The 13,739-nt window shown below is 41.2% G+C and overlaps 1 protein-coding gene across 1 annotated transcript in view; it reads right to left on the bottom strand.

The window, feature by feature from the left end:
- The window catches only part of CHP1 (calcineurin like EF-hand protein 1), a 46,618-nt gene that overhangs the window by 28,444 nt on the left and 4,435 nt on the right, over positions 1-13,739 (bottom strand). The window contains exon 2 of the mRNA XM_032343346.1: positions 9,405-9,477. Coding sequence (XP_032199237.1) covers positions 9,405-9,477 — 73 coding nt within the window. The remainder of the gene's footprint in view (positions 1-9,404; positions 9,478-13,739) is intronic.

Below are 13,739 nucleotides of genomic sequence, written 5' to 3'. Positions count from 1 at the left end.
CATTAAAATCTGTTAAAAGGACATACTTGAGGGGAATACTGAACTAAGAAAAGTGTTTCATATTTAAGTAATAAAATAGAAATAAACAACTTATTATTTAGATTCAACACTGAAATAATTTCCATTATCTGAAGTGTTTAATTAATAGTTTATTTATATTTTTTTGTAATCTCTACACCCAACGTGGGGCTCAAACTCACAACCCCAAGATCAAAAGTCACATGCTCGGGGCGCCTGGGTGGCTCAGTGGTTTAAGCCTCTGCCTTCAGCTCGGGTCATGATCTCAGGGTCCTGGGATCGAGCCCCACATCGGGCTCTCCGCTCAGCGGGGAGCCTGCTTCTCCCTCTCTCTCTGCCTGCCTCTCTGCTTACTTGTGATCTCTCTCTGTCAAATAAATAAATAAATAAAAATTAAAAAAAAAAAAAGTCACATGCTCTTCCAACTCAGCCAGCCAGGCACCCCCTTCTAATTAATATTCTAAATTAAATCAGTAATAGAATTTTGTTGTTATCTTGATAATAGAATCATGGAAATGTGTCCACAGGTGCCAAATCATGTCTCTGCTAATTGTTTTAGCATTCCAGGGCCAGACCCATTAGCTACAAGGCTGTATGTGACTTTTGGTTGAACATGGTGGGCACAAACACACTGACCTTCTCTCATTCTCTAAAACTGCCTGAAAAGTCAGCAGAAACATACACATGGAACATATCCCTGACATAAACAACCAGGGTGGGAGGAGTGAACTAGTAAACAAGGGATTGTGCCAAATTCTGGAAGTCAGAAAATCAATGCAAATGTATTGACAAGTAAGTCAGAGTAGAGGGCCCATGAGAAGGCTGCAGGGGAGTGGAGAGCCATTTTGTCCTGCAGAAGCTCAGCAAGGTACCATACTCAGAGGTGCCAGGTAAATGAATGAACTCATTCAGGGTAATGAGTTAAAGGAATTTTTAAAGAACAGTCCAGGTGCCCACTGCTGCTAGTCCCCATCCTAAGAATATAAAACCATTTGTCCCCAGGAGAAAAATGAAGGGTTATGGAGAGAAACGGAAAGTCCTACCTGGGTAGGGCTGCAACCAAATATGGGAAGTTGGCTTTGGAGGAACACAGTCCTTTTATTTGGGGGAAGAGGGCCACAAATCTGTCCCTTTGCTCCTTGACCACATACCCTAAAGTGAAGTCTACCAACTTACTGGCCCTGCTCAGAGAACAGAGGGCTTGAAATCAGCCTTTCCATCCAGGAAAGACCTGTGGAGAAACCAATCACAAATAAATCCATGCCAGTTTTCTACAGTACTTCATGCAGGTGTTTTCATAAATATGAATGGACAACCGAAGCTCACCAGATACTATGGAAAAATTAATAGCATAAAAGAGTAGAATCAGGGACGCCTGGGTGGCTCAGTTGGTTAAGCAGCTGCCTTCGGCTCAGGTCATGATCCCAGCGCCCTGGGATCTAGTCCCACATTGGGCTCCTTGCTCGGCAGGGAGCCTGCTTTTCCCTCTGCCTCTGCCTTTGCCTCTGCCTGCCTCTCTGTCTGCCTGTGCTCGCTCGCTCTCTCTCCCTCTATCCCTGACAAATAAATAAATAAAATCTTAAAAAAAAAAAAAAAGAGTAGAATCAAGAAGAATAGAGATAATGATAATTCAGGGAACACTGAAAGTTCTGAAAGATTCTTTTTTCCTTTTTAAAGATTTTATTTATTTGACAGAGAGAAAGAGAGAGAGCACAGGTAGGCAGAGCAACAAGCAGAGGGAGAGGGAGAAGCAGGCTCTCTGCTGAGTAGTGAGCCCTATGTGGGGTTTGATCCCAGGACCCTAGGGTCACGAAGGACCCTGGGATCATGACCTGAGCCAAAGGCAGCCATTTCACCAACTGAGCCACCCCGGGGCCCCTGAAAGATTCTAATAAGGAGCCCAAAACACATTTGATACATTTTTATATCTGTAAAGCAAAAATAAGCTACTATGAGAGAAGAGAGGTCAGAGAACAAGAAAGGTTCTCAGAAGTTAAAAAATAAGGCTGTGGACTAATAAGTAAGTTCATCAAAAGAACTGAAAAACAAATGCAAGGATTTCTTTCAGAAAGCAAAGGAAAAAGTCAAACAGGAAATATGAGTGAAAAGCTGAGTCTTGATGCTGCAATAACCAGCCAACAGATATCCCATAAAGATCAAAAAAGAGGGGCGCCTGGGTGGCTCAGTGGGTTGGGCCGCTGCCTTCGGCTCAGGTCATGATCTCAGAGTCCTGGGATCGAGTCCCGCATCGGGTTCTCTGCTCAGCAGAGAGCCTGCTTCCCTCTCTCTCTCTCTGCCTGCCTCTCCATCTACTTGTGATTTCTCTCTGTCAAATAAATAAATAAAATCTTTAAAAAAAAAAAAAAAAAAAAAAAGATCAAAAAAGAGGCGCGCCTGGGTGGCTTAGTTGGTTAAGCAGCTGCCTTCGGCTCAGGACATGATTCCAGAGTCCCAGGATCGAGCCCCGCATTGGACTCTCCACTCAGTGGGGTGTCTCCTCCCCCACCAATGGTCTCTCTGTCTCTTACTGTCTCTTAAATAAATAAATAAATAAAATCTTAAAAAAAAAAAAAAAACAGATCAATAAAGAAAGAAGGGAAATAATAAAAGAAATAACAGAAGAAAACTTCCCAGCTAAGGGACATATTTTTAGATTAAGAATGTTCATCTAGGGGCGTCCGGGTGGTTCAGTGGGTTAAAGCCTCTGCCTTCAGCTCAGGTCATGATCCTGGGGTCCTGGGATGGAGCCCCACATTGGGCTCTCTGCTCAGCGGGGAGCCTGCTTCCCTTCCTCTCTCTTCCTGCCTCTCTGCCTACTTGTGATCTCTGTCTGTCAAATAAATAAATAAAATCTTAAAAAAAAAAAAAAAAAGAATGTTCATCTAATACTGAGCAATGAATAATGAAAAGTGAAGGTATGCCTTTGTGAAGTTTCAGAACATCAAAAGGAGATTATTTGAAGGTTTCAGAGAGGGAAAAAAAAAATAGATTATCTATGGGGCGCCTGGGTGGCTCAGTGGGTTAAAGCCTCGGCCTTCTGCTCAGATCATGATCCCACGGTCCTGAGATCGGGCCCACATCGGGCTCTCTGCTCTGTGGGGAGCCTGCTTCCTCCAATCTCTCTCTCTGTCTGCCTCTCTGCCTAATTGTGATATCTGTCAAATAAATAAATAAAATATTAAAAAAAAAGAGATTATCTACTATAAGAGTGAGAATTACACTGGGATCATGGTTCTCTCAGGGAAGCTTCATTCTGGAATGACTGATACCAGTGTATACAAAGCAAGCACTTGTCTGGGACACTGAAATCATCTGTCCTCTGGGTAAAGTTAAACAAGAAAGTGAACCTCAAAAGCACTCAGTGTTTAAGCAGATAAATGGCTCCCATTCAGGACTCAAGCTCCTGAAATTTACAGGTAATGTTTTTTTGAGCAATATGTAACAACATAGCCAACTGGCATTTCTCAGTAATAAGTACTTGCAGATGTTAGTTTCTTTGCACTATCCCCTGTAGTCAACTTAACCTGCATGATTTAATATCCAGAAATATTTTTCATCATGGTATTACTTGAGAAAAAATATTATCTGACAAACAGTCAATGTTAAAAGTGCTCAATAAGATATTTTTCAAGTAAACTTTTACTGAAGTATAATATACACACAGAAAAGAGCACACATCGCAAGTATTTGGCATGACGAGTTGTAACCCAGTTAAGATTATAACTAGTCCCCAAATCAGGAAACAGATTATGATCTATATCCAGATACCTCCTTCCTGCTCCTTTTGTCTCTACCTGCTCCCCTCCACAAAGGGTAATCATTATGCTGACTTTTAACCCATACATTACATCAGTACAGATGTTTTTCTTTTTCTTTTTTTTTTTTTTAAGATTTTATTTATTTGACAGACAGAGAGAGATCCCAAGTAGACATAGAGGCAGGCAGAGAGAGAGAGAGGTGGAAGCAGGCTCCCCTGCTGAGCAGGGAACCCAATGTGGGGCTCAATCCCAGGACTCCAGGATCATGACCTGAGCAGAAGGCAGAGGCTTTTACCCACTGAGCCACCCAGGCTCCCCCAGAAGCTTTTCTTAAAGATATATTTATTTGAGAGAGAGTGAGAGAACTCGTGAGCCAGCAGGAGAGGAGCAGGGGGAGAGGGGACAGAGGGAGAAGCAGACTCCTTCCACCTATGTTAAGTCTCAATCCCAAGGAACCTGGGATCACAACCTGAGCCAAAGGCAGACACTTAACTGAGACACCCAGATGCCCCAGTACAGAAGATACTTAAACAAAAGAAATCATCTTTGTATTCAGATGCTGACAAGATTCTCATCTAGATCTGATCTAAAAAGGACCACTGCAAGACCCTTTATAAGATAGATGCCCAGGGCACCTAGGTGGCTCAGTTGGTTAATCAACTGCCTTCGGCTTGGGTCATGATCCCAGGGTCCTGTATCCAGTACCATATGGGGCTCCCTGCTCACTGGGGAGTCTGCTTCTCCCCCTCCGTGTGCTCTCTTTCTCTCTCAAATAAATAAATAAATAAATAAACCTTAAAAAAAAAAAAAAAACAACCCCAAAACAGACAGATGCCATTTCAGGAAGATCAATTTCAATAGCAGCGGTAGAAACATTTTACCCAAATAATAGCATCTGAAGAAAATAAGATTTGTGAGATTACAGTACATTTTTATGTTCATGAAATACCAATCTGGAAGAGGACCCATATAAAAAGAAAGTCTATAGAAAAACTGCAAATAATTTCACATATACTGTTTACAGTATCCCCCTCTTGAAGAGGCCCAATTCATTTGAGCATATTAAAGATGCCAGGAAATGCCATAAAAAAGCCTGTTAAACCTTGCCCACAAAGCTCTGCATAAAGCTTAATTGGTAATTTTCTTCTTCTTCTTCTTTTTTTTTTTTTTAAAGATTTTATTTATTTATTGGACAGAGAGATCACAAGTAGGCAGAGAGGCAGGCAGAGAGAGAGGAGGAAGCAGGCTCCCTGCTGAGCAGAGAGCCCAATGCAGGCTGGATCCCAGCACCCTGGGATCATGACCTGAGCCGAAGGCAGAGGCTTAACCCTCTGAGCCACCCAGGAGCCCCTTTTTTCTTCTTTTTATAAACACCTATTGGTAGACCAAAAAACTAGTGTCCCATTAAACATACTTTGGGGCAAATCTCTGAAAGCACTTTGGAGCAGCTCCATTTCTAGCCAAAGCCTTCCATAGTTTCTGCTGTATGTTCCCTCTGGGACTGACACTACAAAGGAATACAAATGCAGTGGAGGGTACTTGGTAGCCTCTTGCTCTGCAGATCTGGCTTCAGGCCCAGACATGGGTCATCATAGAAGGGTAAAGTGAAGAAAATGTAAAAAGGAAATGATTTCTGCTAAAAGCCTTCTTAAGAAAGTGGGGCCTGTTCCAGTCAACAAAACATTGGTCACTTGCATTTGGCTAAGCACCCTAATGGGTTCTGGAAAGGTCACGACAGGACTTGAGCTGGGTTTGGCAGTAAAGGCTACAAGGAGCCATATCATACTGTACTATAGAAGATTTTGGAGTCCAGCAGTTCTCTAAGGTTGGAAGGAGTAGGAGAGAAGACACTGTTGGCTAAGGAAGAGGGTAAGACAATCTAACAGACGGCCAGAGGCAGAGATGGCTGTTGTCAGGAAGCAAAACCAGAGCTGAAATCCCAATAGTGGGTGATCCAACAAAATGATTTACATATAACATGCTCATTGTTTACTGTGTAGTACAATGGGATAATTTCTTCTTGTTCTCAAGGTGGCCTGGGACTTCCCTCATGTTTGAATCCACACCACTTGGAGATCAAAGCACACATTTAGGACCTAGTGCTTTGTAAAGCTGAGTATGGAAACATCAGTTAGATCCAGGTAGCTATGAAATAAAAAATTATCTCATCACTTTCCACCACCTCATCCCCAAGAATGTGTAGAAACAAGTGCTGAGAACGGTGCCTAGCACATCACAGATAGTCAATAAATACCTATCAAATGAGTCAATTAGCCCACTGGCTTTCCATTAAGTATGAGAGAGTGTTTTAGGTACTGAGCAAATCTTAGCTATATATTTTTTAAAAGATATTATTTATTTCAATCTCAAGTAGGTGGAGAGGCAGGCAGAATGAGAGAGAGAGAGAGAGAGAGAGAGAGAGGAGGAAGCAGGCTCCCCACTGAGCAGAGAGCCCGACTCGAGGCTCGATCCCAAGATCCTGAGATCATGACCTGAGCCGAAGGCAGAGGTTCAACCCACTGAGCCATCCAGGTACCCCAAATCTTAGCTACATTTTAATCAACAAGTAAATACCAGCTGACACCTACAAAGTTTTCATCCTTTCTAAGAGACAGCTCCTTTTATGAGTCTTTCCAATGTTTTTCAGCAAATAATGAAAGTGATACACACACACACACACACGACTTACATAGCACTGTTTCCACAAAGAAAAGGACTCAAAATGAATGTGAATTCTGTATCTTTACTCAGTGATTAAATCTGAATTTATGAGGAAGATGTAACCCCAAACTCAAATAAATTATTCAAGTATTAGAACTGAAAGGGAAAAAAAAGATTTCTGGGCACCTGGCTCGCGGAGGCTAGAGAGCAAGGGACTCTTGATGTCAGGGTTGTGAGTTTGAGCCCCACAATGGGTATAGAGATTAGTTAAAAATAAAACCTTAAAAAATAAGATTTCTAGTATGATTTTTCTTTTCTTTTTAAAAATATTTTATTTATTTGAGAGAGAAAGCAGGTGCAAGTGGAGGGAGAAGCGGAGGGGGAGGGACAAGCAGACTCCAAGCTGAGCCGGGAGCCAGAGGCAGGGCTTGATCTCATGACCTGAGCCAAAATTAAGAGTCGGTCATTAAACCTAATGAGTCACCCTACACCCCTGATTTATTTTTTCAAGTGCAAATCTACAGAGTCTCTTCAACAAATGGTACTGCAAAAAAAAAAAAAGTTTGACTTTAACTGCATACTGTGTACATATACATATACAAAACATATATATATGTATACATATACATGTATTATATACATGTATACATATATATAGTACATTTAGAGTACGCATATTAAAGTACATATATAGTACATATATAAAATTTAACTTTAATCTAACACCATATATGTAGTACATGTATATATACACAAAATAACTCAAAATGAGTCAAAGACCTAAATAGAAGAGCTAAAACTATACAATTCTTAGAAGAAAACATTGGGGGTAAATCTTCATGACCTTGGATTTGGCAATGGTTTCTTAGATATGACACCAAAAGCATACAGCCCAAAAAAGAAATTAGATAAATTATACTTCATCGAAATTTAAAACTTTTGTGCTTCAAAGAAAACCACAAAGAGAGTGAAAAGACTATGCACAGGAGAAAACATTTGCAAATCATTTACTTCACTAGGATCTAATATCTGGAATATAGGAAGAACTCTTACAGCTCAACAAAAAGACAAACCAATTAGAAAATAGGCAAAGGACTCAAACAGGCATTTCTCTGAAGAAGATATACAAATGATCAAGCATGAAAAGATGCTCAGTATCAAGAGCCAGCAGGGAACTGCTAATCAAAACCACAATGATATTATCATTCACACCCATCAGTATAGTTAGTATCAAAAGACAGTCAGTGTTGGTGAGAATGTGGAGAAGTCTGAATCCTCAATATATCGCAGGTAGGAATGTAAAACAGTGCAGCCTCTGTGGAAAACAATTTGGTGTTCTTCAATAAATTAAGCATAAAATTACCATAGGACACACAATACTACTCCTAAGTATAAGTTCAACGAGAATTAAAACATATGTCCACACAAAAATGTTCCAAGTGCCCATCAACTTATCAGCGGATAAACAAAACATGGTATATGCATATAATGGAATATTATTCAGCCATAAAAAAGAATGAGGTACTAGTATATGCTATATTGTTGAAGAACCTTGAAAACACCATGTTAAACGAAAGAAGCCAGTCACAGAAGGCCACCTACTATATGATTCCATTTATATGAAATGCCCAGAGAGAGAATAAAGTAGATTAGTGGTTGTTCCTGCCCCTGAAATAGGAAATGACTGCTTACTGGGTACAAGATTTCCATCTGGGGACATGAAGATGTTCTGTAACTAGACAGCAGTGATGGTTATACAACATTGTGAATGCACTTAATGTCAATGAATTGTATATTTTAAAATGGTAAATTTTATATTATATGTATTTGTCTCAATATAAAAAAAGAAGAGAAAGCACCCAGTGTGGTCTTTGCACATGGTAGGTATTCCAGTTGTTGACGTTAATGACCACATAGCATGGTTTGAGTCCATCCCAGCTTCTAGTGAGAGCAGATTTTGCCCTGCACAAACATGGCCCTATGGATTTACCAGCATTCTCTAGCTACTCTGCCTGCGGATCATGCACAAAGGCTTAGCAACTATACTCCCTCCCCCTTTAGACCATATTCCACTACTGTGCTAGAAGCCTTCAAAGAATTCCTAGACCACTTCTTGCTTCCTGCCAGCCACTAGAAAAGCTGACAGCTTCATTCTCTATTACTTAGTTAAAGCTGAGCTTGCCACTGAGAGTTAGGGTGGGAGGTGACAGTAAGGAGATATTTAATTGGACAATGGTAAGACAATTACAAATTCAAAATGGTACAAAATCCCATTATTCTTAAATCATATAATTAACTCTAGAGCAGAGATTCTCAACATTAGCATGTTGGATATTTAGGGATATTTGTTGTGGGGGCGCGCCTATCCTGTCTATTATAGCACATTTAGCCGCATTCCTGACCACCACACACCAGACATCAACGTTACGCCCCAATCCTGAGAACTGAAAACGTCTCTAGATATTTTGTTGCCTAGGAGCAAAAGAGCCATCAATTGAGAACCACTGCTCTAGACTAAACCATTGAACATCTTATCTAACATTTACATATACAAAGTGGTGCACCTTAGGGTTATGGGGCTGGTTGGGAAATGAGGAGAGGGCAAAACAATCTGGACTACCTTGGACTGCCCTGGATCGACTTTCTGAAGGCTAACATGTCTGGGAAGGGGCCATGGGAAAACTCAAGCAGAGAAAGCTGAAAAATCTTAAAAGGACGTTCCTAGGACCAGAACAATGGCCACCCAAACTAAGAGGAGTTAAGAGTAAGGCACAAAGCACCTGGTGACGAATGTAATGCCATTCTTCTGCTTATTTAACTCCCTGGTGAATGCATGACTCTCGAAGACAGTGAAGAACTGGTTCCTGCCCTTTGCACTCTAGATGCCTATCACCTGTGCCCTGGGGATAAAGGCGCCTGTTCAGATACTGACCAAAAAATAAAGACGGCAACTCGGCAACTGCCTACCTGAGAGTCCCGTTTTCTCCTTTGTCCAGGCTGGTGAATCGGCTGTAGAGGCGGGTGATCTGACTGTGGGAAACTGAAGAACACAAAATTAGTCCCAGTTGGCAAAGTCACCCTCTACTTGAAATGAACTTGAGTCTGGCCCTTCAGAAGTCAACTGCCTTTCTGGTCCCACTCCACCATACACTTCAAAGAGAGTAAAATGGGGAGTTGTCTCAACTCTCACTCATTTCTAGAGAGTCAAAACATAAATTTTAAAAGCTAACGAAAGGAGTTAGAAAATAAGTAAATTAAGAGCAATCAAAATGGACTCTCGGGGATGAAGTCTGGGCTTCATCAGGACTATACACTAAATGTCAAGTGGTTAAGATTTAGCAAAACAAAGCCAAATTTAGTTTAAAAGGAAATTGCGAAACTTTAACCTTTTTACACCTTTTCACATGACTTAGAGGCTATTAACTGTATGCTCTGATTAAAACACATACCTATTAATCAGTTTGAGGTTTCAGGCTGGCAATGCCAGGTTGGTTAACTTGTACTTAAAGACTGGGGCAGATTCAATTTTTATTTTATTTTTTAAAGATTTTATTTTTAAGTAATCTCTATACCCATCGTGGGGCTTGAACTTAGAAAGTCCCAAGCTCCATCAACTGAGCCAGCCAGGTGCCCTGGGACAGATTCTGTTTTTATAAAATCTGGTTTGTGAACACCTGGGTGATTCAGTGGAAATCTGGTTTGCTCCTGCACCAAGCTTTAGTGGCTTTTCTCTTCCCTCAGAACTGACATTTTAGTAAAAGATCACAGGGTCAGGTCAGCTTCTTTTCTGTGACTGCAGGAGCTCCACTGAGCTCCCTAACCCAGAAAGCAAATTAGGCAATTTGTAAAAGATCAGGTTATCAAGAGATAATATCTACAAGGAAGCTATTTTTCTCCTAATTTTTTTTTTAATTTTTAAAGATTATTTATTTATTTATTTGACAGAGCAAGAGAGGGAACACAAGCAGAGTGGGAGAGGGAGAAGGGGGCTCCCCGCTGAGCAGGAAGCCTGATGCAGGGCTCTGATCCCAGAACCGTGTAATCACCACCTGGGCCGAAGGTAGAGGTTTAACAACTGAGCAACCCAGCTGCTAATTTTTTTAACTCAAGCATAAGCTCGCAATTAAAATGAAGTAATAACAGGCAGGTACACAGTAAGAATTTGAAAATGCATAAAGAAATTTCTGGGCAGTAGTTTAGTTTCCTGGCTGATGGGAAGTAGGAGGGAGAAAAAGGACAGTTATCAAAGGGGAAAAGACAGGAACCAAAAAGGGTGTGGTAAGTGTGGACTTTGTCCTAGGCTGTACCTTCAGGGGTTTAAAAGGGATGGCTGAAAGCATGCTGACAGTAGCCCTCCTCCCTCAGCTCAACAAAATCTACTTGCACTTTTAGGAACAATGGGACAAAGTAAACCGGGGCACAGCGGGAGAAGCAGGAAGTGAATGGCCTGGAGCTAGGATGAGAAGGCACGCTAGAGGCAGCAGTGAATTCTTCAGCATCAGATTTCACCCCAAGCTGGGCTGTGGGTACTAGCTCTCCAAAGAGTGCAGAGAAGAATCAGTCCCAGCCAGCACAACACCAGCCCAGAGCCCGCAGGTGCCAGGCACGGAGGAGGTAGCTGGGGACCCATTGCCAACCCGTGCTCTCTGGTGGGGGTCAGGTAACAGACTGATCCCATTCATGGCACCACCGCCTGCCTACTCAGTGAGGGGTGAACGAAAAGGGCTGCGGAGAGAACTCTGTGAGGCCAGGAGAGGAAAGCACTTGGCAGAGCGTCTGGTACAGGGTAAACACTCCAGGTTAACCATTCGCATCACCATCCTCACATTGTGAGCCTGGGTACAGTTTCACTGTTGCATTATGATTAATCTTCACCTCTCTCCTCTCTGGCAGCTACAGCCATTTTCTTCAGGAACCTGACCTGTTTACCCTGGCTCTGGCCTCTGGCCTCAAAGGATGCTCTAGAACTGAAGGTCCCTTTAGTTTAACAAAAATAAGTCAGTTAAAGAATGACTAACTTTTCCAAAAGATTTTCTGAAAGAACAAAACTTGTTCACAATCTCAACACTACTGTTTTTCATTTCTTATACAAAGAAATGTATATAACCATTCAATACGACCCACTTGGACACTTTCCATAGTTGGAATACCTCTCATTCATTCACTCATAATTTTTCTGTGTTGCTTTGGAGTCCTTCTTAATAACTGCAGAATATTTAGTCCACTGGGTCAGTTTTTAGTACCTAGACTATTACATACTTCAGATTACTTTCCTTTTAACAGGAAAACATTAAATTGTATTTCTTTTTATACTAGGTTGTTTTTCAAAAATATTTTATTTTTAAGGAATCTCTACACCCAACATGGGACTCAAATTCACAACCCTGCAAGAGTTGCATGCTCTATGGACTAAGACAGCCAGGCACCCCTTTTTTGCAATTTGAGAAAATAATCCACACACATTGTAAAAACACAGATAGTACAAAAGCGTACACAATGAAAAGTCTCCCTAACAACCAAGTTCCCCAGTTTCCCTTGCCAGAAGCAAACACTATTACCAGTTTTTTGTGAATCCTTCAAGAAATTCTATATATATTTATGTATGTACAGCTACTGATACAATTTTGAAACTGGCAGGAATTTTGTCGTCTAGTCCAACCCCCTTCAACTAACAAATGAGCCATCAGACATCTTTCTAATAGAGTTCTCAAAGAACACCTTAAAGTATGATTCTAAAAAGTCCCTTACCAAGTACTGGTATGGTATTACATCCCATATTTCAGAAAAAAGATCAGCTTATGCCTGATATCCTTAAAAATATGGAATGCTTGGGGAACTTGGGTGGCTCAATCCATTAAGAGTCTCCTGGTTTCAGCTCAGGTCATCACCTCATGGGTTATGGGACAGAGCCCAGCATCAGACTTCAAACTGGGGGGCGGGGCATCTGCTTGAAGATTCTCTCCCTCTGCACACCCACCCCCCATGCTCATGTACACTCCCTCTCTGTCTCTCAAATAAATAAATTAATCTTTTGGAAACCACATGGAATGCTTCACAAATTTTCATGAACCATAAACCTGCTATCTTCCAGGCAGAAGGGGGCTATATGGAAATCAGTAGAAAAATGTACAACCAAATGTCAACTTTTAATATAACTCGATATGGTTAAATCTCAATCTATGTCCTAAACTTCAGAATTTATTCTTTTTTAAAGATTTTATTTATTTAATTTGAGAAAGAGAGGGAGAGAGAGAATGAGAGAAAACATGAGCAGAGGTAGATGGAGAGGGAGACACAGACTTCCCTGCTGAGCCCAAGGTGGAACTCGATCCCAAGACCCTGGGATAATGACCTGAGCTGAAGGCAGCCACTTAATCAACTAAGCCACCCAGGCATCCCCAGAACTAATGTTTATTAAGAAGAAAGAGGAGAAAGGAGGAGGAGGAAGAGGAAAGCAAGCTTCAATTTAGGTGCCAAATCCACCATGACAAGAATATAAAGCAATCTCCAAGGTGCAGAGCTCACAGCAACTTCAAAGTGCAGAAAGATATTGGAACTGCCACAAGAGAAAGCCAGAAGGTTTCCAGTAAACTAGTCTCACCAGAAGGCACTAGGCTAACAGGATCGGTGCCCCAAACCTGCACCAATTCTTGGTAACCGAAAGGAAGTCTCTGGAGTTGACCTCTCCAAAAAGGGTGTGGACATGGTCAAGTATTGAATGAAGCTATATTTTTCTCCACTAATGGGCAAATAATTATTTTATACTGTTGGAAGATTACTTGAAAGACTCTGCCAATCCGACTACAGAACTCTCTATCATGAGGCCTCATGCTCAGAGGACAAAGGCATTTCAGAGAAGTACCAAGGACTTGGTAGGAATGACAAAGGGAAGAATAAAATGAAAAGGGAGTAAGAGAAAAGTTATTTTCCCCTTACCATTATCTTAAATCTTAACACAGAACAGACTGATAACCTAGGTAAAGCATACTAGTACAACCAAAGGTAACTCAGATAAAAGATTGAGAAGTTGAAGCCTGAATCCCAACCATTCCACACTCCAACACTTTCAGTTTCCCTTGACAGCCGGCTTCAAGAGCTGGCCTACTCTCTAAGGGAACCTATAGATTAAGAGACTTAAAAGATACTAAAGCAACAACAACAAACCACCTTGTTCTAATAGGGGAAATTTGAATATGGACTAAATGGTAGATAATACTTTTAAATTACTGTCAATTTTCATAGGTGTGATAGAGTACTGAGGTTAAATAGGGAAATAAAAACCCTTATTCTCAGGAGATACAT

This window comes from Mustela erminea, chromosome 5 (genome assembly GCF_009829155.1).
Source record: "Mustela erminea isolate mMusErm1 chromosome 5, mMusErm1.Pri, whole genome shotgun sequence".
In the NCBI taxonomy this organism is placed as follows: domain Eukaryota; kingdom Metazoa; phylum Chordata; class Mammalia; order Carnivora; family Mustelidae; genus Mustela; species Mustela erminea.
This window is presented reverse-complemented; position numbering and strand designations above follow the sequence as displayed.